Source organism: Scardinius erythrophthalmus (assembly GCF_964197995.2).
Source record: "Scardinius erythrophthalmus genome assembly, chromosome: 19".
NCBI lineage: Eukaryota > Metazoa > Chordata > Actinopteri > Cypriniformes > Leuciscidae > Scardinius > Scardinius erythrophthalmus.
Window position 1 is genome coordinate 12835903 of NC_138239.1, and position 27610 is coordinate 12863512.

The window sequence follows — 27610 nt, forward strand, 5'->3', positions numbered from 1 at the left end:
AATAACAACAGGAGGGAACTGTTCCCCACCAGGTAACCAGGGGCAGTATATGGTGGGAATGTAACCTACTATATTAGACTGGTGTGGCCATGCACTGAGTGGAGTGAAACAGCACGGCTGGTTAACCATGTATGATTTTGCGAGACGCAAGAAGTGAAATCCACAGCCGTGCAGTCGTTTATTGTCATGAAGGCATCGCCCTCTTTTGGCCAAAAACTGTAAACACTATCACAAGTTCAAAGCAGTATGTTGGAGAACTGTAAAGACTTTTTTAAAGGATTTGTAGAAAAGAACTCCAAAGTAATCTGATTATGTTAAAACTTCATGTCAGAATCTTTGCACATTGCATATGATTTTACTTCAATTTATGTAATGTCATGCAGCTTTTTTTATTTATACATTTCCTTAAATACAATTTTCCAAAATCATTTTAGCTTAATTATATTCTTAAAACAGTTCACCAAGACAGACATTCCTTACATTAGTATATTCTTTATACTTGAATTAACTACAATTAAACTAAAGTTTAAAATGTAGAATTTCCAACTTCATACAGTGTTTAGAGGAACACAATAACGGACAGAAGAAAATGGTAGGGGAAAAAGTATTTCTATTGCAAACTTCTTAGATAAAAGGTTTATGCCATGCTGGGCCATTCACTAAAAGATTTCCAATAGAAAGGAAGAGGAATATCCACATCCGTTTTTTTGTTTGAAACCCGTACGTATGGCTCTGTATATGATGGCAATGACTTCATAAATGTAAGATAGCTCTTAAACAGGCTATTGATATGTGATTCTACTACCATGAGAAGATCATTCAAATTTGAGTTGAGATTCTCCATGGATATTTCACTGTACAGCTCCTGGACTTTACTTTTGGCAGAGTCTCTGAGCTCAGACCAACCTTTTTTAGCCTCCCGCATCCATTCACGAATCTTCTGTGTAACTTGTAAGTTCCCTGCCTCTTTGTAAATCCCATCGATGTGTGAGGAAATGTCTTCCAGTTTTTCAGTCCTGAGAGAGTTTAGGAACACTTCTGCCCTCTGGATGTAAACCCTGACAAAGTTTAACATGTCCTGGAACACCTCCTCCAATTTGAAGTTATCCCATCTCTCTATTGCCTGCATAATCTGATCCTTCGCTGATTTCATGGCAGACCTTAGATCTTTCAAAATGTTCTTCCCACTAATAACCTTAGTGGTACCAGGAAGAGTAAATTCTACTTTGTTGATATTACCTGAAACGGAGTCAGCAATGGCTTCCATGAGACTAAAAAAACTTGTAGTAGCTCTATCAGTTGCCTTTGAAATGGACTGCCTGGTCCTATTGTACAACTCTTGCCCAGTAAGCTTCTCCTCCAGACCTGGCAGGTGGAATTTTGTGTCCTTCAAGAACTTCATGGCAGCGTCCAAGAGAACCCGCATATTTGACTCATACTTCTGAAGGTATTCATTGGCGCTGCTGAAGAACCTTCTGCTCAACTCTTGAAGATCCATCTGGGGAAAGTTCTCCAGTGTTATCCTCCACATATTTTTACCCTGTTGTCTGAGCTGCTCAACTGAGGTCTGTAGAGCATTAATCATACGCGGGATCTCCTGGTAAGCTCTGTCGATACCGTTGGAGAGTGCGTTCTTCAGTTTTAGGGCAGCACGGTTCAGGTCCATGCCAAGGTGATCAATGTGGTACTGGTTGATAAACTTGTGAAGAGCTGCTATGATAGACGGAAGTCTGTCTTTAAGGCCATTAATCATGTCTGAGAGTCCATTGATATGATAGCCAACCTGAACGCTCAACTTCTCAGAGTTCTTCAAAGTCACCTTGAAACTCATCAGGTCTGTGTCCTTGCCAGGAGTTGACTGGATAAACAATGCAGACATTTTGTTACAATATTTAAGTAAGTTGTATAAATTGTTGACTAAAGATTATCACTCTCTTACCAAATATCTGCTGAACAGTTTCGCATAAAACTGAGATGGTGACCTCCTAGTGAACTGGAACCCAATGAAGCCAGCTGCTGGTGAGGATATCGAGGACGTGATTCCATTGTTGTGCGATGCATAACGAAAGCTCATGTCAGCAAAGGTCTGGCTTGAAATGTCAATGCCCAGTGTATGACGTGAAGGACTGTGGTGTAAAAACACATTCACAGTAACATTAGTATTGCAATTTTGCAATGCGTAATGCACAACAAAGCCTATAAAACAGAAATTCAAGCGATTACCTGGGAACTGAAGACTCTTCGCGTTTCATTCTAGAGAAACAACAAAAATCATTAGGAAATTATGACAGGAGAATTTATGAATGTGTAGGTTGTTGTTCAGTTCTTACCTTAGATTCTGACTAAGGTCATGCTTCCAGTTTATATTCACATCACGATGGGTGAAGGTACTTTTACCATCTAGACCCAGAGCTCCATTCTCAAAAATGATGGTGCCAATCACTAAAAATGAAATGTGAAATAGAATATTATATTAATTAATGAATTAATAATATTAATTGAGAAATATTGCAAAATTCTTGACAGATCAATCATATATACACACAAAATATACATGCATATTTATTGGTTTGTTTAGAAGTATATAATGTAATATTATTTTTGTTAAAGTTATTATAAATGCTGATAAATATTCATATGAACTTGCAAAAGTCTTTTAAACTTACCATCCAAGTTATACTCCAGGAAAACCATGGTGGATGTGCAAGTGGACTTCACTGTGCAAACAATTCCTGACTCTGTGTTTTCTATATTTCCAGTCCATGTATTGTTGTAAACTGGGGCAGACATTTTGACAGTGGCTGACAGGGCACCAAAGGTTGGAATAAACACACCAGCTGGGAGATGGAGTGATATCTCTGGGACTTCGATTTTTTGTTCAGGGATGATAATAGTTGGCAATTCAAAATGATATAGTGTTTTTGTGATGTCATCCAGACGTATTGGGTACTCGCCAATATCGAATGCTTTGGGAAGGTTAAATGGTGAGATGGTGATTTCATACTCTGGGAAACTGACAAACAGATGGGCCATTTTGTCTTTCAGATACTTAGTTTTAGCATTTATGCTAGGGATTTCCACTTTTGGTAAACCAGGCAAAATGATATCAAAGTTAGGTGTACTGATCTCATTGGGGATTTCTAGATTTGTCAAATCAATAACAAAGGACGGCACATGGAGAGTAGTGAAAGGTACGGTAAACTCTGGAACAGCTATAACTGGGGGTATTGAGATATAATCAGGCAGGTCAGGCTTTTCGAATCGCATATCAACCTGTCTAATCATTTGTGGAATTTCTTTAAACCAATTCGGAATGCTCACTGTTGTTTGCGGGATATTAAACGTCACACCATTTTCAAACAATTTTGTTGGTAGCGCAAACAGTGTTCCCTCCATGCTCTTGGTGTATATCACAACAGTCGAAACATTGAGGAACTGCAATTGGTCATTACCAATGACCTCACCAAATTTAAATATGTCCCATAGACTCTTATGGTAGACTGGCAATTTGATTGACTTCAGGAATGCAACATTCCCCTCAATGGATTCAGACATTTCCATGCGGATTTCAGATTGATCGTTTGATAGTGTCAGATCAGAGGAATGGATCAGCGTTGCTAGTTGTTCCTTGCCACTCCAAAGTAATTTTTGCTTGTCTGAAGTGATGGAAAGATCTGCATTCTGCACTATGCCAGCATGACCGAGATTACTCGGCTGTGATAAGTCAATATCAAGATTGGCTGACAAAGTTGTCAATGGAACAAACTCAAGCGTCAACCTCACATTTTGCTTTCCGTTTGTTGAAAACGAAGCAATACTAGCAGCATTAGTGCTTGTATAAGTCATAGTAGCATAAACACGCCGCAGAGTGGCCTCAAGAGCGAGGTTCTTAGTAACGTCCATATTCCAGGAACCAGCCTTTTGGTGGTAGACCTTAGAGGTTACATCAGTTTTCAGTGTGGAACGAAGACCATTGGCATTCACATAAATAGTTGCTTCATTGTCCAAAGATCCAGCAAGATTTGCACATTCCATGATGGTTGCATCTGTTGTTCCTTTCCAAGTGCTCTCCAAAGAGAAATAGGATGACAGTGCCTCGAGAGCAAAATTGTGATCAATGCTTCCAGTGCCTTGCGTTTCGATTATGGGTAAATTATAAGTGTAGCTAACTTTGACATTAGAGGCTATATTTGGTTTAGACTTAGTATTACCACGAACCACTTGATTTAGGTCCATCGTAAAAACTGGAAGCTTGATTTTAGCTAGGTTTGTTAAGGAAGCCTCCATATTCCTCTTTGTGAGGCTCACAGTGCTTTCATGACTACATTCAGCACTCATATGTACCAAGGACAGGCTTGTGGCCATCTTCAGACCTCTCCTTTTATTGATGGTGGTACTACCGTCAAGTTTAGCTTTTAGGACGTCGAACACGGATATTGACGAGACATCAAACTTGATGACAATGTCAGACTGATTATACAGGCCACCATTGGCATTCAGAGTTATTATAGGAGATTTGATTGAGAACTCATAGGTCATATTTCCAAATGCAGGTATCATGATGTTATTCTGGATTTCAGGTATTGTAAATGTGGGTAGGGTCAAGTCTTGAAGCGTCTCAGGCACATGCAAGACTGGTAGCTCCAAAGATGGAAGCACAAGGGTGTATGATGGCACTGAAAACCCCATCAAAGGAACTTTAAAGCTTGGTGTGCTAACCTCCTTGGGTATGAAATAACTAAATGCAGGTAATTCGGCTCGGAAGGCTGAAACCTCAATGTTTAGTATGGGTATGGTATATCCAGGAACAGTGAAATATCTTGGCGGCTGGTTTGATGTGTCAATTTTGTACTTTTCATTCTGAATTCTGGCTTTGTTGTAGGAATTGGTGAGGGCATCAAAAATGTGGTCTCGTCCGAGTTCAAATTGCAGACTCAAGATCTTGGCATTCTCATTGAAGGCTTCGTAGATTGGTTTAAGGTTTAGATCAAATGTGTGCTTGTCTGGGTTTTTCTGATACAAGAGCCTGAAATCAATGTCAAATGATTGCTGAGGAGTGGTCAGAAGATCTTTCAGACCATAATCTTCCCAAAGAGAAAACTCTTTGATTTTGGGTGTTTTCATATCCAGGTATGGGATCATAATTTCTGGGATACTGAGTGGAACAGTCAAGAAGTCAAGATTGGCTTCACCATCAACAAAAGCATAGATTCCAGCTTCATTTTCACTGTTATCCAAAGTAAAGTTGTGTTTGTATTTGTACTGATTGAAGCGAGCCAGACCTACCCAAAAAGCATGTTGCTTATTGGAGTTCAAGGTAAATCCAAAGTCATCTTGGAGATCGATTTTTCCAGTCAGCTTAAGGGGCAAGATAATTTTAGAGTTACCTTTATTCCTGCAATCAAGTGTGACCTCAAATGGTTGAACCAAGAACTCGCATGCATTGGATATACTTCCACTCACTTTTCCAATAAGCTCAGCGTTATGTGAAATTCCTATTTCCATTCGGACATCCTCCATTTGAGCCTTTCCTTTAAGCGTCAAAACACTGCCCTTAATGAAAGGAGCCTCAGTCTCAGCCCTGGCATCAATAGTAATGTGACTCAGGATGACAGATTCTGCATTAACTGACTGCTTCATCTTAAGGTTTCTGCTGTTTGTTTCTCCATCAAAATTGAGTTTTGCTGTGCCAGCGTTGACAGTGAACTCAAAATTGCTCTTGTGTGTAATTTCATCAGAATAGTCATCAATGGACTTGATGGTCCTTGATGGACTTATTGGAGACCACTTTCCACTTCCCACTGTTCCAATGGTCACGGATATAATCCCTGATTCAAAGCGAGCCTCTGCTGTTTCGGTTATTATAGCCTGACTGGAAACATCTATGTTTGGTATGTTCAGATTATGCGTGTAAGTTGTGTCCATATTTGCAGATATTCCATTTTTTAAAGTAATGCCTACATTGGTAATTAAATCAGCTGTGTATATATGAGTGATGACTTTAGCAGTTGTCTTGGCTGTTGCTTCTGCTGAAGGACCACTTAAGAGAACAGAAGCCTCATGATCAATTCCAAGGGCCATGTGACTAACTTTCACAGTCTCACTAATAACCATTTTTCTCATTTTTGGAGCTTCAATTTGAAACATTGCATCCAGAGTATAGTCAAGGTATTCAAGGCTTGACTTTCCCATTGAGTTCAGAGTAGCTTTAAACTGTGGGGATTTGGGTGTTCTTGTAGTGTTCTCGAGAGCTGCTGATGTCATCAATGTATAATGTGGAGAATCTACTTTGAATTCTCCATAAAGTTTGCCGAAAGCTGGTAGACATGGTTCAAATGGAATTTCAGGGATTTTGACTTCGGGGATTGTCAACATGGTGATCTCAAAACTATCCAGTTTTAGTTTAGGAACAGTGATCTCTGGGAATTTGATCTCTGACAGAGTGATCTCTGAGAAAGTAAAATCAGGCAAGTCGGAAAAATAAAGAGCTCGTAAGTTCCCGAAGATGGCTTCAGGGTCCACTTCTGGCATTTCTATCTGGCGAACTTTGTCAATGAAGTCAATAATGCTCTGCTTGATTTTCTCAAAGTCAACTGTGATGGAAGGAAGACTGAACAGGTCCAGGATAGTGAATCCTGGTATTGCTATCATTGCTGGAATTGTAATATCATGTATCCTTGCCATTTTAATCTTAAAGGCAGGAACCTCCAGAGATGTGAATGGAAGAATAAAGGCGGGTACGTCAAGTTCTGCCGTCTTTAGAGCGTTGAGAACTCCCTCCACAGCTTGAGTGATTTGATTTAGGAGCTCCTTATCTTCAACCATCTTCTTAATTTCATCAATGAGTTTTATGAAATGTGATGAGATGTATTCGATCATGTTGACGTAAGCACCACTTGCCCTTTCCAAGTAAACCAAGATTTCATCTCTGATGTCCATGTCACTGACTCTCTGCCTAACATCTTCGAGAATGTCTTGGATCTTCAGTTTTATGTCTTTATATGCAGTAGTGTGAATTACATCTATAATATTCCTGCAAACTTCAGCTATCCTTGTATTTTTCATTTTCTCCAAATAATCAATAACCGTCACCTGCATCTCTTTTATAAACTCTCTGGATGCCTCTATTTTTAGTGGGATTTCATAAACTTCGTTTATCTGCTTGTTAATATAATTGACTATGTTCTTTACTTTTTCATTTACTTCATCAACAAATGTGTTGTAATCAAAAATTCTTAATGTCTTTATGATCGAGATAATGTGCTCATTTAAATCATCTATAATCTGTTTGAAATCCATCAGCTTTAACAGAGAAGTAATTCTATCCAAGACCTCCAAAACCTTATCCGAGATGTACTCAAACTGGATAGATTTTAAAGTATCCACTACAGCCTGCACTAGCTCTTGGATTCTATACTGCTTGACTAATATAATGGCCTGCTCCACAAAAACTTCAATTTTCTTGTCAGTTTCATACCTTAAAATAAGCTCTTGTGCATTTAAGTAAACTCTATTGATTTTCTCTGGAATTTCGTACTCCTCTATCCAGTTGACAATGACATCCTTTGCAGAATCCAACACTCTCTCAATGTCTTCATATGGGATTTGATCAGATAGTTCTTCCACATATTCAGTCAAATCAAATGAGATTATATAGTCTCTCAGACCTTCAAGTAACATCTTAATGTCAAATGTCTCAACAATCTTCCTCATTTCGCTCAGCTTTTCCTGAAGTTTGGTTTTAATTTCATATTTTGCATCCAGTTGTTTTAACCAAGCAGCACTGCTGTCCTGCAGCTTTTGTAAATCAATCTGTCTTATTATATCTTCAATACCATCAATGCCTCTGATGATTGTTTTGGTTATTTCATATTTCTCATCAAAAGCTTTAAGTTCATCTTCAATCTGCGTCAAAAAGTCAGAGACAGAATTGGCCCACGATCCACTCTCAATGCTATCTTTGATTTGAATCATCAGATCCCGAATTCTGGTCGCTAAATCAATAATTTTCTTTTTAGAAGCCTCCTTAAATTCCTCAGCATATGCATCAAGGTCATCTATTGATACAGTGTAGTCATGTATGTAGGAAATCAGCTGGTTCTTGACATTGTTGACTTTGTTCTCTAGGTCCATGTCCACTATAATGTCATTTACTTTTTGAGGGAGTTCATCCAACTTGTTTCTAAACCGACCTATCAAACCATTGATATCTAAACTGTTGAGGTAGTTTTGGAGGGATTCGAATTTATGAAGAATTGCATTTTTCATCCTTTCAAAGGCAGCAGGGAAGCTCTCGATAAATGGAAAATAAATAATGTGACAGTCGCTGTTCTTATCATACTTGACAAACCCAGAAGCACTAAACTTTTGATTGTCTAATGGAATATCACTAGATATTGTTTCAGTGTTCAAAAGATTTGTTTGAAGCACTCCGGAGAACTGGACCCCCATCTCATTTTCTTTGTTGTAAATATTGACATCTTGGTTGTATGCATGATTATTTAGCTTTGACTTAAACTTCCATTCCACAGACTGTTCATTTGGTATCAGAAAGCTGTCAATCTTGTTTTCAATGTGCGTTTCAGCTGACTCTCCGTTTGGGAACATGTGTACAACAGAAGCTCTGCATTCATGGGACTTAGCAATGGCCAATGGTTCAGCTTTCAAGAGGAACTTACTGTAGAGCTGACCACTGTGCTTGCCATAAAACTTAACAGTGCCATCACTGTTCAAAATGGCATCAACTGTAAGGCTAAACGGCATGGCCATTGTGCGAATGTTATTTTCAAGACGTAAAGATTCACAATTTATTTGTGTCTTGCTGTTCATAACAGAAGACAGTCCAGCAAAATCCAAGTCGATGTTGTTACTTATCTGGGAATCAAAGACTTTTGCTGTTGTATCGCATTTGATGGTGCCTGCCAGCTCTGCATAAGTAAATTCACAGCTGTGCTTAAAGTTATCCTCTTCCCCATACTTCCCACTGAGGCTTCCAGCAGCGTCCATCTTAAATGGCTCCATCTTAAGGTGGCCGTCACCACTGAGTCCAAAATCAAAAATCTCAAGTTCATTATTAGCACTTATCGATGTGATAAATGGCCTCATATTAATCTTAATGTCATGGTTGTAGGACGCTCCATCACAGATGAAATTGTCCATTTTGGAGCGGTAAGCCAAGGTCCATAATGTTACAGTCAGGGTATGTGTGCACTCCGATCTCATTTTCTGTAAGGTACCCATCATAGTATTAGACAGACTAAGTCCTTGCTTATTAATACCAAAGTTCATGGTGTTCCTTGCAGTTCCATCGAAGGCGTTTCCTTTAAAAACACTGGTTACATACACTTCTTTGGGTGATATCTTACCCTCTGCACTGAGCTCAACTGTGTTATCCTGTGTTGATCCTTTTGATACAAGAGACATGGAGGCTCCATTGCCATCAATACCACCATTGAAGTTATTTTCAAAAGTCAAAGAAATTCCCTCAATGGTTGTCATGCAACTGGTGGTCAAGCCATTTGCTCCAAAAGTAAGTGTGCCTTTGTGTGTCCCACGTCCACCTTCAAAATTCAGCAAACCTTCTATGTTAATTTCAAGGCCATTACTGTTTAGGGATCCAGTTAAGAGGGAATATGCACGATGTGTTGCTTCATCTGCCTGGGATTCAACTTTCAGTCTGGCTTCTTCACTCGTGACATCAAGTTCAGCTTTACTGCGGAGCGCTTTTCCAAGTGCAGTCATGCTACCATCTGACTTCACAGACAGCTGGCCTTTCTTGTGCTTTAATTCTGCCACGTGCTTCAGAACATCCTTTTGCGCATTTGTTTTGGACAAAAGCGACAGCTCTCCATTGACGTAGGATCCTTTGATCACATTCTCACCTTGGATGATTGAGGAGTCAAACTTCAATGTGGACTCTCCTTTTCCTTCTCTTTTGAGCATATTGTAGATATAAGATTGGCTAAGGGTGGAGTTGGCATAGAGAGGGCCTACCTTGATAAATCCATCAAAGTTTCCATCTCCAATGACTTCATCACTCGTGGAAGCTGACTGAGCCGAATAATACACAGAGGTGTCCAGACCAAGTGGACTAGATGCTTCAATCCTGTAGTTGGTCCTACCACTGATTTTATCAGCCATACTCATAGTTTCAAAGGCACTCAGGCTGGCGTCAAGTAAACAATGACTGATGGATCCATTTACAAAGTACTTCAGAGTATCATCGATTTTACCAGTGATCATGCCCATACCTATGTGAAAAAAAATCAATATTTAATAAATAATGAAAAAAATTATTAACTAATAAATTAATAAATGTGATAAGTATAATAATAACAAAGTTCTAATGTCCATAAGAATGTAATAGAAGTAAAATAAATTCAAATAAACTGAAGATGTCATTATGACAGTCATCTTTGGGCCAGATTTACTAAACGCAAATTAAAGAACAAAGACACTGCTCATGGAAGTCATGCTTATCATTTCCATAATAACCATTGCAATCTACCATGAGTAATGCAAATTAGAGTCTGGTTTAAGACATGCTTTTTTTGGGGCGGTAAATAATGGCGCAAATACCAGAAAGTTGAATAGCGCAAACCTTAGTAAATCACTTTGCATGATTCAATATTCTCCTCCCATAAATTTTGCATCTGAAAGGGAACGTCCAACAAATGCATATGCAATAAGGTCAGCTGCAAAAATAACTGTGTCTACGCCTTTTCAGTGCTAATTTTTAACTGCATGTCTTTAGCAAATCCTTACAGTAGATTTTGAATGACAAAAGAGGGTTTGCGCTGATGCAAGCTGTTAGTAAATCTGGCCCTTTGTGATGAGTTATGATGACTTAAATACCTTCAATTTTGTATGACAGGGGTGTCACAGGGCAGCTGGCCATCACTTTGTACTTAGCAATGTAACTGGGAACGTCAACAGTGTTGTTTCCCCCTAAGATGGAACACTCCCAGTCATAAAAGTTGCTGTTCATCTTGACAGACACCTCTGCTACACCTAACATGGGCAAGGAGAAGTCCAAAGCACGGGGAATTGTGAATGATGGAATCTTATAGTTTTTCTCAGGAATATCCAGCCCAATGAGAGGAATTTGAATCTGTGGGAGTGTTAGGGTGGGAGGGATGTTCAGTTCAGCAGATGACTTTCCTCCCAGGAGAAGAGGAAGTGAAATGGAGATTCTGCCTTTGTTGAACTGGTATCTCATCAGTGAATCACTGAACATAACAAAAAACATGAAGAGAAAAAAAAGTTTAAGCTCAATATCAATGTATGTAATACACATACATATAAACACTACCAGTCTAAAATTTGGACACACATCACTGTATTTTCATTATATTATATAAAATGTTAATGACATACATTACATTAGTGGTCTATATATACAGCCTTGGGACTTCCTAATGTGACAACTAGACCGGCCTCCCCTATATCAGCAGATATTTATTTGTATGTAAAAAGTAACAAATAGTGTCACTCACGATTTAAGATATATTTTTTTCGGCAAAGATGGCAAAATGAGCTCTGGGGTGCTTCTCTTGCTCCTCTGTATGTACACGAATGAACTGCCTGCCGACAATTTATCCAGCCAAATATTCACTGCCTTGGGACAGAAGGACCAATTATGAAATGTTCATCTTCAGCAATATTCAAATGGTAAAATACATGCAATTTAGACAAATCTCAAGTTTGATTTGATGCACTTACCTCTAACCCTTTTGAAACAATGTGACGAAGTTTCATGTCAGTCTTGGTGACTTTCTGGTCAAGGATATCATCAATACTTGCCTGCAGCTTGCTACGGTACTCCTCCATATTTGGAAAAAGTTTCTCAACTTCAGAGTTTATATCTGACTTCATTTCAAGTTCAACCTTATTATTATCTGCAAAGTCACCAAGAAAATCATTAAAAACTCAATGATAAATTCATTCCAGGAACGTTTGATCATTAGCAATGTATGCTTTATTACCATATCGGAGTATGGCTTTCTGCACAGATGTTGTCTCCGGCATGTTTAAGGCTGTTTCAAGCTGCAGGATGAGCCCATTATTATTCTTTAAGGTGGCAGTGGCAGAGGTGTCCATCTGTAGTGCTGGCACTGCCAACTGAAGCTCAATCAGACCATCCCTCATAGACTCCAGCCTTCTCAGAAACACACACATATCCAGATTAGCATCAAATTTCACTTCCCATATCAGTACTGTATATGTCATGTTAAAATAAAAGTCTCCATAATGCTGATGGGATTGCAGTGTTCCAATATTTTTTTCTGACTACTGAGTGTTTACTAAATAATATATTTTTTTAAAACTAATTGTTTATACTGTACCTGGCATGCCCAACTAGTGAAAGCTGTGGGATGTCTTTGTTAGTTACATCAATTGTAATACCACGCATCTTTTTTCCTTTAGCGCTGCTATCTGTAACGGCCAACTTGATGCCAGCTTCAAGGTCATAATCAGGGATCTGAAGGTCAGTGGTGAAGATGTTCTTATTGCGATTGTATTTCACAACTGCTGTGGCTTCGGTTGGTTCAGCACCTTAAAATAAGAAGAACTTATTTTTTATTATATACTTGACAGCTTATACTCATTGAAATGCAAGCAATCTTGACCAAATAAATACATTTTTTAATTTTCATAAACTGTTTTTATTAGTGTTTTTTAAAAAGCACATGATTTACTGAGCTGAGATACTTTCAATTAAATAGCAAATAGGTTATATTTACATCACAGCCATAAGCCATGATTTGTTACTTGATTACTTGCGGATGAATTTGACTGGACAAAATCTGTGTAGTGCAAGATGAGTCATCCTCATCTTTGCTCCATTCCATTTTCCCAAAAGGTAGAGGTGCTACATTTTTAATGCATGTACACTAAACATACCGTTCAAAGGTTTTTGAAAGAGGTCTGCATTTATTTGATCAAAAATACATTAAAAACAGTAATATTGTGATATAATATAAAATATACTACAATTGTTTTTAATTATCAATAGTAATAGTAGCTGTGGTAGTAAAATGTTATAAAATACATATATATATATATATATATATATATATATATATATATATATATATATATATATATATAATAATGTATTTTATTCCTGTGATGGCAAAGCTGAATCAGACATTATTCCAGTCTTCAGTGTCAAATGATCCTTCAGAAATCATTTTAATATGCTGATTTGGTGCTCAACTATTTTTTTCTTATTATTATCAGTAGGGAAACGTGCTGGAAGTTTTGTGGAAACTGTTTTTTTCTAGGATTCTTTTATGAATAGAAACTTAGAAATGAACAGGATTTACTTCAAATAAAAATCTTTTGTAACATTATAAATGTCTCTCTAATGTCACTTTGGATCAACTTAATGCGTTCTTGCTGAATATATGTATTCATTTCTTTCAAGAAAAATCGTACTAACCCAAATCTTTTGAACGGTAGTGTATCTGTTAAAAATAACTTTTGACAACATTTAACACAAGCATATCCTGTAGATAGAAAACATATTAAACATATTAAAGCTGCAAAAGATTAAAAGCACTGATAAATGTTCAATGCCACTGTTAGAAATAAAATAAGAAAGAAGTGATGTCATTCAAATTGTTTGAAAACTTACTCTCAGCCTTGAGAACAATTTTCACAGAGTCAACTTTATGGCGCCCTTCTTTTCCCTCCCTCAGCAATGCATAGGCAATCGTTGCCGTGTACTCAGGCACTTCTCCTGTAGGATGAAGTTCCAGAGCAAGCCTGGAAAGAAATTTTTTTCTGTTATTGTTTTTAAGTGCATTAACCATGGAAGTAAATAAGTTGTTTGCATACTGTACATCCACTTGTTTCTCACCTTGTCTCTCCTGTGAGAGGATAGTACGGGGCATTATTGGTTAAACTTGCATTTGAATAGCGCAAAATAGTGCAGTAATTCATCCCAGGAAAGATGGGATTACACTCTGTTGAGTCAGTCCTGTCCTCTACCATGGAGGGGACAATCTTAGTCTGAGTGGAGGTCACTGAAAGCAACTTGTTACTGTTGTGGAAGAGAAAGAAGAAACATATTTTTCTTTATGTTCCATTTGAATCTTTAATATCATTCTGAATGAACCGAAAAAAGTGACCCTTGAGTATAAGTATGTAAAAGTATAAATGCATAGTAAAAAAAAGCATCTGATAAGAAACAGTAAATGAACGATACTGAGAGGTTAGATGGCCTACCTGATGCCGAAGAGCTGGATGTTTCCCTGTGGTGCAGGGATGGAGAGCTTGATCTGACTGTCACTTACAGTGACCTTGGCATTAACAGCGCTTTCATGGTACATGTTTGTGTGTGTCTCAATCCCAGCTACCACAAATTCTGGGATATAAACACCCATTTGGGTAACAAACTCCATTCCCACAGATGGCATGAATGAAAGCTGTTGCTGTGAATAAAAACAGAAAAAACATGAATAATTTACTACTTAATTGTGACATGACAAAATGTACACTAGTGAGAAGGATTACCATCATGCGGTCAATGGTCATGCCTCCTTTGGCTCCAGGGGCCAGAACTCCAGATAGGGAAAACTTCAGTGGAAAACCAGCACATGTAGGTAGTGTAAAGGCCTTGTCCAGGAACATATAGTGGACAAAAACCTCATTCTCTAAGCTAGATATCAGCTTTCCCATTAACTGCAATAGCAAGAGAATATCACACATAAATTTACAGTTAAATTTTGTTGATGAAGACTGATTTTTATGGTAATGCATTTAGAATACCACACTTTCAAAGTCTATGAATAACACTTACATTCACAGACATCGACTTAAATGTTTCTGTGTATAGTTTAATGTACTGAATGATGAGATTGAGCTCATTGGTCTTCAAGTATCCCAGTTCTGTTCCCATAAACCGCAGGTAGGCCAGGCCTTTAGGAGCATCTTCAATCTGTTCAAGGCGTTTTTTGAACTCTGAGAAGTATTCTTCCATATTCCTCATGATGTCTTGAGGGACCTTAAGGGAGAAGATATTTTTAAGCATTATGTTTTATTTAGATGGATTTTTATTATACACTTAAAAGATTTGAGATAGAATAGAAATTTTAAATATTTACCTGTCTTTTCATCCTTTTACCTCTTAGTGGGGAAATCCACTTATCCAAAACCCGTTTGATGGGATGTGGAATATTGTCATTGGCCCAGTACATGGCTTTTGAGATCGTATCAGGGAAGAAACCATTTTCACCAAAAAGAACTTCAATGGCTGGCTCAAAGCCTTCACCTTCAAGGCCAATCTGTGAAAGAAGTGATCACATGCATTCATAAAAATGGAAAATATAGGCACAAAAAAAATATCAAGCCTTTTTAAAATATTGATTTTATGATAAACTTATACAGTACCTCCAGTATTTCTGCATTGAAATTGTCAAGTGTGGTGGCTAAAATGACTTCTCTGGGCATGTAATTGGCAGAATCAAAAATCATGTTGCTTTCTACTGAGCCAACCAGAGGGACTTCAATTTTGTAGTTGCGTGAGAACTTTGTGAAGTCCATAGTGTTAAAGCTTGCATCCCCTTGTACAGCTTTAAGAATGTAGTCCTTTGCTCTAAACATAGACAAAAAAAAAGAACATATATATATTACGGATGCACAATATATCAGTGCCATATCGGTCATAGTTTTTTTTAAGTTATAAATATCAGATGATAGTAGAAGTAACAGATAATATTTGATATCAATTGTGGATTATCAATTTGATATCAATTGTGGATACCTTTGCCATAATCTAACACTCACTTCAAGTTTATCTTCAAAAACACTAATGATTTAATAACACTGTTAAATGTAATTTATGTTATGATGCCTAAATTCACTTAGCATTTAAAACAACTGATTTTAGTTTCAAGTGTTTTATGATTCATTTATGAAGACAAAATAATATAGAATTTTAAGTTATCAGTTATCGGCAATAACGTGAAAATAATTATAAAGCATTTTAATATTGGTGCATTCCTAAAAATGATTAAAAGTATGAAGACTGGGGTTATCTTGACAACATAAAAAGTATTTCTTTTGTCTGAGGAAAGAATTGGGAATTTGTCATCAAGAGGTAACATCTTTAATCTTAATACAACATGGCCAAAACTTCAAACACTTTTGAACATTCATTGTGCTACATCCTGAGAACATTTTCTGCTTCTGCTTCCAACGAAAACATCAAGACAAATCATTTTGAACTAGAAGGCCATAATAATAAACACATTTAGTATTGGAAATATTAGTGTACATACGTGCTCAGGTTTGGATCTTCAGATTCCAATATGTTGGTGATATGGGAGGAGACAAAGCTCTTAACCTGCTCATTTTGCTCACTCTTAAGTGTTCTCAGCACCTTGTTTACTACCTCAGGGTTCCTCATGAGCATCAGATATGCTGCAATGCGTTTTTGTGCTGGTGCCTCTGTATTCTCATACTGTTGTATCAGGGCACTTCTCACCTAGTAACAACAAATCAAAATATCAAATGCTTTAGAATGAATCCAGATCATACTGTTTTTCACTTTAAATTAAAGTACTAAACTGATTTTATTTGAGTAACCGATGCATCATTTAAGAACTGGAATGAGTGGAACAATCTAAATGCTGTAAATCTTAACAAGAGTTGATTTACTTCTGAATTCATTTCCATGAGTCTGAAAGCCTGGATAGCTGCTTTTTGTACTGGCAGAGAAGCGTATGTCTGGCCCATGCAATTTAGGAGAGAAGACTTCAGAGATGGGAATCTCTCCATGTACTTTCCCATGACACCAATAACCTGTATAATAAATAATTTGGTTAATATTTAGACATTTGTGTTCATTATATATGCATCAGATGGATGGATAGAGAGTTAGATGTACCCTTAATGTAAGGAAAGTGCTGTCTTCATCTCCAGAGCAATCACCTAGCATGAACTCCATGAATTCAGCTACTTCCTTCACTTCAGGTGTTGACGTTGCTTGGTCTTGAGGAAGTCTGGTGCAAAATATACATTTATCCATTAAAATTCCACTTAAAAACAGAAAATCTTGACCTATGATAACTGAGATGCTAACTGAGAAGCTAACTGAGTAAACATCACTGACACTTACTGTTTCACAGTGTTGGCAAGAGCATACATGATGGCTTTACTTTGCTTGTTTTGGGCCATGCTCAGCATGTCTCTAACCCTCTGAGGGCTGGCCTGGGGTAAGAGACTCAAAGCATAAACTATAGCATCCACCTCTCTGACTGACTCATCAGAAGTCCTGAGGATCTGCATGATGGCACTGGTACATTCATTGGTTCCACACTGGAAAAGTGTCTGCCATGTAAGCCACTCTGAGATCTTCATCATCTCATCAGCAGCTCCAGAAAGCGTTTCATTTTTCAAGCCACGGACTTCAGACACCAACTTGTGGAAGAGGCTGGCTCTCTGTTGACTCTTTCCTGAGCTGCTAAGTGTATTTAGCTCTCTCACTGTGGCAAGCACATCATCCTTTGACTGAACAGGAAGCTTGTCCTCCACCTCCTCTAAAAAGAGCTTCTTCTCAAGAGTGTCTGTTCAGAAGAAAAAGACAGAGGCAATTTGTTTATTTATTCATATTATCACACCTCTATACCTCTCAAAATCTTGTAAAATACAAAGTAAAGCAAACTATTTTACATTCTTACAGCTTAAGGCTACTCACCATCTTTACTGAAATATCTGCTGTTTATTTTCACTGAATCCTGTAGGGTTAGACTCTGTTTTACTTCTGAGGAGATACCATACTGCCCCCTGTAGGAGAAATTATAACATTGATGTTCATTAACATTATATAGGTTATGCCAGGTTTGACATCAATTATGATGTCATCATCCTTTTTTTGTCACATAACTAATCACAATGCAGCCACTTTAAATATGTGCATATTCAAATTGCGAAAATGAGTTTAGAGAGCTAAGATGTAAAAAACGACTTTCTGTGAATAACGATTTAAATTTGCTTTCATAAAGCTATAATAATAATAATATAATATAACAGCACAATATAGTGATTTTTATTGTATAGACTATATTTATGCTGCTTTTTTGTCATTTTTGGAGCTTGACAGTTCTGGTCACCATTCACCCAGCTAACGGAACGTTCTCAAAATTTTGGCTAAAGTTCTGGCAAGGTTCTCTCTCAAAGTTATGATGAGCAAACATTTTTCCAGTAACATTAATAGAGTTATCTGGTCTCAAATTGATAGCACATAAAGGTTACTTATACATCATTCATGTTTTAGTTGGACAGTCATGTAATGTTTTTTTAAATGTTTCAAAGCGGTCAGAGAACATTCAAAAGAAAGATTCCCATAATGTTCTCAAAATGATCAAATGGAATGTTCCCTTAGTGTTGGTACGTTTAAAAAAATGTTCAGAGAACTTTCAGAAATGTTTTTATAACTTAATGGGAACGTTAGCAAAATATTCTTACATTTGGAACAACACAAGGATGAGTATTAACAACAGAATTTTCAATATTTTGGGTGAAGTATCCATTTCTGATCAGGTCAGTAACCAGGCATCCAAAACAAAGCCTTTATGGGAAGAGATTACGCACTCATGTGAGAACGGGATGAAGATATGCTTCTCTGTACACTGAGCTTCAGTCATGTGCTTTCTCCTGTTGTCAAACTGATAGTTGCAAGTCTGAGTACTGCTGATTAGCTTGGAGATAAGACCATTCTGCAAAAGTAAATTTCAGTTAAGTTGTATGAGTAGCATTTGTGATTGAAATGGATATGGATATAAAAGAATGGATATTGAAAGAAATAAGCCATGAGTGTTCTACCAAGCCAGGCAAGAGAGACAGGGGGCTGGTGGGGAGACCGTGAGGTGAGAAATGGCTGCAGTCCGACAGATCTCTGACTACAGTGACATCTGTGTCAATGTCCTTCCGTGAGTTGACTGTGACATCAGTCTTGCACATGCCATGGACTGTGCTCTTAAAAATGGAAGAACAGAGAAGTTTCAGACTTTTGAACCCCACAGTATCTAAAATAAGTGTATTTTACATATGACAAAAATACAATGTATGAAAAATTTGTGTGTCTACTCTAAATTTTTGTTTTAATCTCACCATTTTTTTATTGTGCTCTCCCTCCAGGACTGGCACGAGAAGAGCAGAGATAATTCCTCTTTTGATGTTCAAAATGTTTTCTGGCTCGTCCTTCTCTGGATAAATGGAAACACTGGTTATCTGCTCCACCACAAAATTCAGAGGGTTCCTGGAAAGGGGTATCAAAAAGCATTATTGAGTGAAATATGATACTGGACAATACTGAAGAAACTAGGGGTATTTCCTCTATTTAAGAGGAGGAATATCCCAAATATTATTGGCTGTTCCACATACTTCTCCATGGCAACCTGGAAGGCCTCAGCTCCAGCAGCCTGTCTGTAAACAGGCTGACCCTGTGCGTCGATGACTGACACCTCGCTCAGGATGCATTCTGTTGTGTGAAGGACAAAGCTGCACGTCTGTGGGACCTCAATTTCAACCTGATGGTGGACAGAGAAATATACATCTAGTATTCTCATATTTAAAGACTACCGCTCACTACCGTTTGTGGTCAGTAAGATTTAAAAAAAAAAGAAACATACTCAGTTACTAACTTGACCTCGGTTTCCTGAGAACGACTGCCTCACTAGACGCAATGGGAAAACTCCTTTTTCTCTGATTACTGAAGATTGTAGAATAACGCAGTGAAACTGAACCAATGGTTGAACAGTAGAGCTGGCCGTAATTCGGCCAGTTGGAGTGGCTTGAAGGGACCGGCCCTGAGGAATGTAGACAGGTCCCATGTAGGAACCGGGCGGGTTTAGCCTCCAAGACACCTTGAGAAAACGAACAACCAGGTTGTGCTTGCCTACGGACTGGCCGGCCACAGGAGTATAGGGGAAGGCTGGGCCAGCTGTGGGCCAGCCTACATGGGACCTGTCCCTCAAGAACTATATTGGGCAGTGAGAGTTGTCTTCAGAAATTCAGTCATTTATTGTCTTGCAACTTATGATTGAACGTGCTATACAGGACTCCCTTGTAAAAGAGACTGTGTCTCAATGGGACTTTTCCTGTTTAAATAAAGGTTATATACACTGTATATATATATATATATATATATATATATATATATATAGAAGCAAAGGGTCGACCTCTGTCTTCCCGAAGATACTCCAGATCATACAAACCATCTGGGGGTGAAGTGCCCACTCTCCCGAGGACACGTAGCCCCGGGATAGCTTGTCTGCCCAGCAGGGCCGGCGCTCCGCACACGCACATGACGCACTGCGCGTAGGGCACCAAGTGCTTGGGGGGGCACCAAAAAATCTGGGTCGTGAAAAATCATCACAATAGGGTACTAGTATAAATAACAAATAAAATATGTCTAAAGCATGTTAATATTGGGTTTAAGTGGTCGTTCAATGAGGCCTATTATATGTTGATCCGACGAAAATTTTGTGTGTATTTAAGTGGTCCAGTGGTAGAATTTTTGCCAAGCGTGTCAGAGGTTCTGAGTTCTAATCCGCACTCATATAGTTTTTTTTTTTTTTTCCTCATCAAAACCGATTATGTTTTTTAGTGGTTGTATATCAGGCAGGGACACTTTTTGTGCTTTTTGTTTTCTAATTGTACCGGAGCGAATAGAGAGTCTCTCCACAACGGATTGAAACGCGCGTCTGAGTGAAGGCTGTGCGCGAGCCAGAAACAAACATAGTATCCGCGCCACTGATCGCTCGGCAACGAGCACTTTGATCAGTTGATTTAAAAAAACAACACATTTCAGCGCTAAATCGACTCTTATTTAAAAAACGAATGAAATGAATGCTCTGCTGGTTAACTGGAGATGTTTTGTTTGTTTGTATTGGTACATTCGTGCCGCGAGATGTTTCAAAAGTGGTGGGGACATGTCCTACCCGCAAATTACGCCTATGCGTATGCATGTCCAGGGGCGTCGCTATAGTAGTGCAAAAGATCCGGGGCTTTAGCCCTGCATGGCTAAAATCTTTTTTTTTTTTTTTTTACTTTGAAACTGCAATTAGAATAAAAAAAAACCTCACAATCTCAGTGTTTGTATATTTTCATATTCACAGAGTTGTCAAATTATGTACAGAATTATTATATTGTGCCTGAACTTTGCACTTTTAACTTTCTGTGTTTACATTGTTCAGTTCCAAATCTGTGTTTTTAGTAATTGTGGTGGTATTTGGTATTTATAATTTTAACCTTTATATTATTTATTTCTTTTCATGTTTGGTGCCATTGTTAATGTAAAATTATTTATTTGCAGCAGTTATTTTCAGTAGCACCTCAATGCAGTACATAAGATCCGGGGGGAGGAGTCGGATCTTATATAAGGGGTGGAGATTGGTAGGTTTAGGGGTGGAGATGGGTAGGTTTAGGGGTGGGTTTAGGGATCAGGGGGTGGAGATTGGTAGGTTTAGGTATGTAAGGTGGGAGGAGTTGGATCTAGATCCGACTCCTCCCCCCGGATTTTATGCTCTGCATTGAGGACCATCTCGTTATTTTGGAAGTAAAGAGAACCTAACTAAGAAATTCTGAATGGTTGTTATTCCCTTGGTGGGTGGGGGGGGGGCACCACCAAGCATTTGTGCTTAGGGCACCCAAATGGCTAGCGCCGGCCCTGCTGCCCAGCACACACACCACTCTCAGTGAGCGCAGGTTGGGTTGTGCCCATAATAGGAGGCATCTCACCAGTTTGTACAGAGGCATTGATCTGAGTCCACCTTGGTGGTTTATGTAGGACACCACTGCCATGTTGTCCGACCGGACTAAGACATGGTGCCCTTTCAGATCTGGCAGGAAGGTTCTGGTGGCCAGAAAGACTGCCAGCATTTCCAGGCAGTTGATATGAAGCCTTTTTTCTGCGTTTGACCAGGATCCGGAAGTCGGCCTGCCCTCACATAGAGCTCCCCAACCCAATTTGGAAGTGTCTGTCGAGACCACCTTCCTTCTGGAGACCATTCCCAGATCCACGCCCGATGGAAGCAACGAGGGTCCTTCCAAGGGGTCAGGGCCACGATGCAGCCGTGATGCACCCTGATGCGGAGGCGTCCGAGATGCCATGCGTGGGCTGGAACTCGGGGTTTCAGCCAGTACTGTAGGGGCTGCATGTAAAGCAGTAAAGCAGTACTGGTGATGCAGAGGCCCAGCATCCTCTGAAACTTCCTGAGGGGGAGTGAGAACCCTTGAAAGATGCCACGAGCCGTTGAATCGTAAAGGCTCTTTCTGACATGAGCATGGCCCCCATTTGGGCTGGATCGAGAACTGCTACCTGGAACGAGATTTGCTGGCTGGAAGACAGTGCTGTATTGATCCTGAGTCCCAGGCTTTCCAAATGGCTGAGGAGCACGGATCTGTGAGCGCCTGGCCCGGCCTCCGACTGGGCTAGAATGAGCCAGTCATCGAGGTAATTCAGGACACGTTCTTCTTTCTGTCTTGAGACTCAAATCTCAAGAATGGTCTGTGATGGGGGGCTATCTGGATATGAAAGTATGCGTCTTTCAGATCCACTGAGAAAAACCAATCCTCTGGGCACACTTGTGAGAGGATTTGTTTCAATGTTAACATCCTGAATGGCCATTTCATTAGGGCGCAGTTCAGATTAATGAGGTCGAGGATGGGCCCTGAGGTTGCCATCCTTCTTTGGACCGAGGAAGTAGCGGCTGTAAAAGCCTGACTTCTTGTGGGTCGTAGGAATGGATTCTACAGCTCCTTTCACTAGCAAATTCACCACTTCACTTTTCTGTATTTTTAATTAGATAAATGCAGCCTTGGAGAAAAAAAAATCTTACCAACCCTAATTTTTTAGCGGTAGTGTATCCTTATCCTTATATAAAAAGAGGTTTTTAAGGCCATTTTAAGGAAAAATGTTTGTACCTGACAGGAGATCTTTGGCCCATTCCTGAGGTTAGCTGTACCCGTCACCCCATTTTTGCTCTCGGCTGTATACTGATAAACATATTTTCTGAGGTTTTTGAACCTTGCAGACACTTGAAAAGAAAAACAGCATTCAGTAATTGTCATTATAATGTCAGTGATAAAAATTACACTATTGCAATTATTTCACAATTGCCTGGTTTCACATGATTAGTGTTTATAATGACTTCTGCAGTATTTAAGAGTCAGTTCTAAATAATCAGATGAACGGAAGACCTTTGGACCATTTGTTGACAGAGTGGCACCTCTCTGATTCAATATTCTTGACGCATACACATGTACCATGTACCAGAGTTCAGTGCTGCTATCTTCTGCAGCCGATAGTAACACAGTTGATCAGACTAAAGAAACTCATCCTGATTGGTTGCAGATAGAATATTATATGTCACAACTAACTAAGATAATCAGCATGTTGTGTATTGGTTCCTCCTTACATGGGCATATGGATGGTTGTTCTTCTCCACTGTCTTCCTCAACTACCTCAGCATATGCTTCTACAGAGACAGATAAAAAGCAGTAGCTGAATAAATTAAATCAACTTTATATTTAGCAAAACACAGCAAATCTCAGTAAACAATAACTACAGAGTTCTTCTAAGAAAGGAGGACAGAAAAACAGATAAAACTTAAATGTAAAAACAGTGAACAATCTCTAGACTTCAATTCAAACACTGCAATATATTAAACTTTGTATAATGTTTTCATAATAATTACTAGAAACTTTATTTAGAGATTTGAGTAAGAAAAAGACCTAATATTACAAATAAGAATTACAATAGGATGAAAAATAAGAAAAAAGGGGAATCTGGCAAATAGGTGTAATTGTTAAAATAGGGGAAGATGTAGATAGCACAAACATAGAGTACAAATGTATAGTCAAAACTTATAAAGAGTAATAAATAAAAATCTTACCTGCAAATAAATGTGCACCGAGGAGGAGTAATAGACACAACTTAGTGTCCATCTTTATGGTCACTAAAAACTCCTTCTTTGTTCGTTTTTTTTCCACTAACTTAAATATTCCCACCCAGCAGAACCTTTATAGCATGCCTCCCACCCCCAAAGCCTCCAAATGAAACCTCCTCCAATCAGTCAAAAGACCACAAAATGACAACTCTGACTTGTCAAAGTTCATGAACATATTCTATTTGAGAACACATGAAAAACATGATTAATAAACATGTTTGTAAATGTAGGGCATCTATTTTTGTCTATAAACATAAAACACAAGTGTGTACAAGTGTATATAAATATGTATGATTGCAATTATACAATTATGCAAATTAAACTTGAGTGAAATGAACATTTTACAGGTTTAAGTGGTTGATGGTTCATGGCCAAGTAAATTTTAATTGAGAATTTCTGGGGTCTTCACCCACAGTTAGGCCTAGTAACTTTCTGACAAGGCCTATACTGTATTTACCCACTGTCCTATTTTAAAGGGTAGTCAAAGGCTAATCAATATGTTGATTGATGTATAGGAGTCCAAGCTGATATGGTAACATGTAAAGTAACCTTCATTGTTACATAAGAGGGTTGCATAATATTCACAATCCTCTTTTTGACAGTGGATTACAAAATTGTTCTTTTTAAGCAACAACAAAAGTATATTACAAGCTTAAAAAAAAACTAATCAAATAGCAAAGTTTTTGTCACAATGCACATATAGTAAACCAGTAGTTGGCATGAAATATATATATATATATATATATATATATATATATATATATATATCCACACACACATATATATATATATACACACACACACACACACACACATATATATATATATATATATATATATATATACATACATACATATACATACATACATACATACATATACATACATACATACATTGTTCATATTTCATATTTCACTTTAATGGCAATGAAAATGACCTATTAATTGTTATTAAAGTGAAATTACACAACTTAAACATACAAGCTTGAAAAAAATGCTAATTTTAGAAGAAAATTTCAGATGGCACTTAGAGGCTTTTGCATCTGAAGTCTTCATATATATATATATATATATATATATATATATATATATATATATATATATATATATAGATATATATATATATATATATATTGGTCAAAGTCTGTTTAAGTCTTGCTTTGTCCTGACGTTTGCAATAAAAGAAAAATAAATAAATGTATTTAAAACACATTTATCAGTTTATATTAACAATTAACATTGTGACTTTTAATAAAGTCAATATTTATTAATACAACAAATGTTTTATTAATGTAACAAAATGTAAAGATTTTCATGCCAAAACCTGAAATGAAATAATAACCTAACCACATACTTGGCCTAAAATATTGTATATTCTTTTAAGGTAAGGAATGGAGCATATTTGCAAACTGCACGTGTTCTATCTGTAAACTCCAATGGGTGATCACAATGTCCAAAGCATGGAGCAGTCAGAGATGTCCATGAAGGTATAGCAGCCAGGAAAAAATTGTATTCTTCTTCTTTCTTCTTTTTTAAAATTATGTAGCCTATTGTTTCAGTGCATGATAGGTCTATAAAAAGAAAAGGCTTTTTTTAATTGTTTGACAAAATCAAACAATCCACCATTGCCTCTCACATAAACCACATACAGTATCAAGCTGGACTTTGTTTCAGTAGGCCTACTATTTAATTTACAGTCACCAAATATTGTAATGATTAAATTCGATTTCATGTTACATAATAAGACTATAGGGTAGTGTAGGCTATAACACTTACTGAATACCAACTTCAAAAACAAAAGTGATACGTTACTCACATAAATGACATAACCTCAGGTTCGCTGAACAGCGCATGCGTTGAACTGTTCCGGTCGAAGTTCAGTGAACTTCGCACCTGACAGAGTAGTCTGTTCATCAGCTGATTCCGATGGACAGTGTATTTTAGATGCGAAGAAAATGTCTCAAAAACGTGTCAAGTTCAAGCGGAAATCAAAACATAGAAAGGAGGACCGGTCTAAAATTGTTCCTATTAAAGAAGCCCAATCAGCCGAGGAAGGAATCAAGACTCTGGAATCAACGAGGTGCGAGAGCAAGAAAGAAAAGTCCGCCAAACAAGTGCACGTCGCTTTTCTACCAGAGAAATACCAACCACTGGTTGAGGATGATATTGACCAACCACCAGATGACAATATCAAGAAAAAACAAGACAAATATAAAAAGTTAAGAAGAGTACGTTGTTTACTGTCAAAGGTCGTTGTTTGTCTGATCATGATTGTTTATGACGGTAAAAGGCTAAACTGATTTAAAGGGATAGTTCACCCAAAAATGGAAATTCTGTTATCATGTACTCACCCTCAATTTGTTCTATACTTGTATGAATTTAATTCTTGTGCTGAACACAAAAGAAGATATTTTGAAGAATGTGGGTAACCAAACAGTTGTGGGGCACGGCACCATTAACTTAGGCTAGTTGTTGTTGTTGTTGTTGTTGTTTCATATGGAAGTCAATGGGGTCCATCAGCTGTTTGTTACCCGTAGTTTTAAAAATATCCTATATTCAACTGAAGATAGAAATTCATACAGGTTTGGAACAACTTGAGGGTAAGTAAATAAAGACAGAATTTTCATTTTTGGGTGAACTATCCCTTTAAGTCTGCGTGGTGCAGAAACAATGATGTAAATAAGACGGAAACACCAAAATAAGGAAATAATTACAGAAAACATTATTTCATATTTTTAAAGTATCAAAAATATGACATTGTATGAAAAATTGTGATAGGCCTATATTTGTCTTTCACAAGTGGTTAGGGTATAGGCTATGATGTAATTTAGCAATCTAAAAATAATTAATTAAATTGCTAAAATACGTATCAGTGAGTTAAATGCTAAAACTTAAGTAAAATGTTAAAACATGTAAGCAGACATTTCTTGTTTTATTTTGTCCTCTCAACAACTAGGCCTATTGTTTGTACTGAAGAATAGTTCAAACGTCATCACAATAATGTGGTTCCTTATTTTAATCTATTTACAGTATAGTTTCTCTTTATAAAAAGTTTGAAAACAAGCTGCTTTATCATCATTACAAAAGAAGTAGAGTAAGTACTGTATACATGGGTGGGGACTTTGAATATTGCATTGGTTTTTTCATCTTTGTTTGCCCACCCCCTTTTTTTTTTTTTTTTTGCAGAATGTGGGAAAAGCTCTTCGTTACAGCTGGAAGTGTCTAGTGGTTGGACTGCAGAATTTGAGCACGGCTTATTCTATGCCACTGGGTGTCGCTGTCACAATAGTGCCAGACATCCACAGAGCCAGATCTCACGTCTAACACATGACTCAAGATCAGGTGGTCAGCGTTGGATCCCCATTTTTACTGCAGCCCCTTCCACATCAGTGAAGTGCAAAAGGTGTATTTTTATTTATGTGCCACTGTTATCAAAAGAGATGGCAAGGAAGAGACTACATTTGTGAGATAATTTGCCTTTGATAAGAAAATACAGAGTAGAGGCTGTGATGGACTATGATTAATTAATGCACATCATTTTTCTGATAATGCACAACTGATTAAAATATGATGGACATAAAATATATGTTTTAAAACATAAAATATGATGGATAAAGTAAGTAGAATAATGGGATTGTGGATGTTAAGCC

General features: G+C 37.8%; 2 protein-coding genes across 2 annotated transcripts; one reads left to right on the forward strand and one right to left on the reverse strand.

Annotated features, from left to right (window-relative positions):
* Positions 1 to 170: 170 nt before the first annotated feature.
* apoba (apolipoprotein Ba) lies at positions 171 to 23958 on the reverse strand (the record flags this gene model as incomplete). Its single annotated transcript, XM_081347559.1, has 29 exons — positions 171 to 1858; positions 1940 to 2126; positions 2224 to 2253; positions 2331 to 2442; positions 2667 to 10250; positions 10855 to 11228; positions 11496 to 11617; positions 11722 to 11897; positions 11985 to 12157; positions 12345 to 12555; positions 13640 to 13770; positions 13865 to 14047; positions 14233 to 14438; positions 14521 to 14688; positions 14807 to 15010; positions 15111 to 15290; positions 15397 to 15601; positions 16287 to 16492; positions 16666 to 16809; positions 16895 to 17009; positions 17126 to 17573; positions 17705 to 17793; positions 18601 to 18725; positions 18832 to 18984; positions 19120 to 19267; positions 19393 to 19538; positions 22936 to 23048; positions 23430 to 23489; positions 23907 to 23958. 29 exons carry the CDS (start codon positions 23956 to 23958, stop codon positions 638 to 640), a joined length of 13266 nt encoding a protein of 4421 aa, XP_081203685.1. The 3' UTR covers positions 171 to 637.
* A 1957-nt stretch (positions 23959 to 25915) lies between these two features.
* On the forward strand, positions 25916 to 27284 carry LOC308707711 (required for drug-induced death protein 1; the record flags this gene model as incomplete). Its single annotated transcript, XM_081394327.1, has 2 exons — positions 25916 to 26188; positions 27147 to 27284. The coding sequence occupies 2 exons, from the start codon at positions 25916 to 25918 to the stop codon at positions 27282 to 27284; spliced, it is 411 nt and encodes a 136-aa protein (XP_081250453.1).
* Positions 27285 to 27610: the final 326 nt, after the last annotated feature.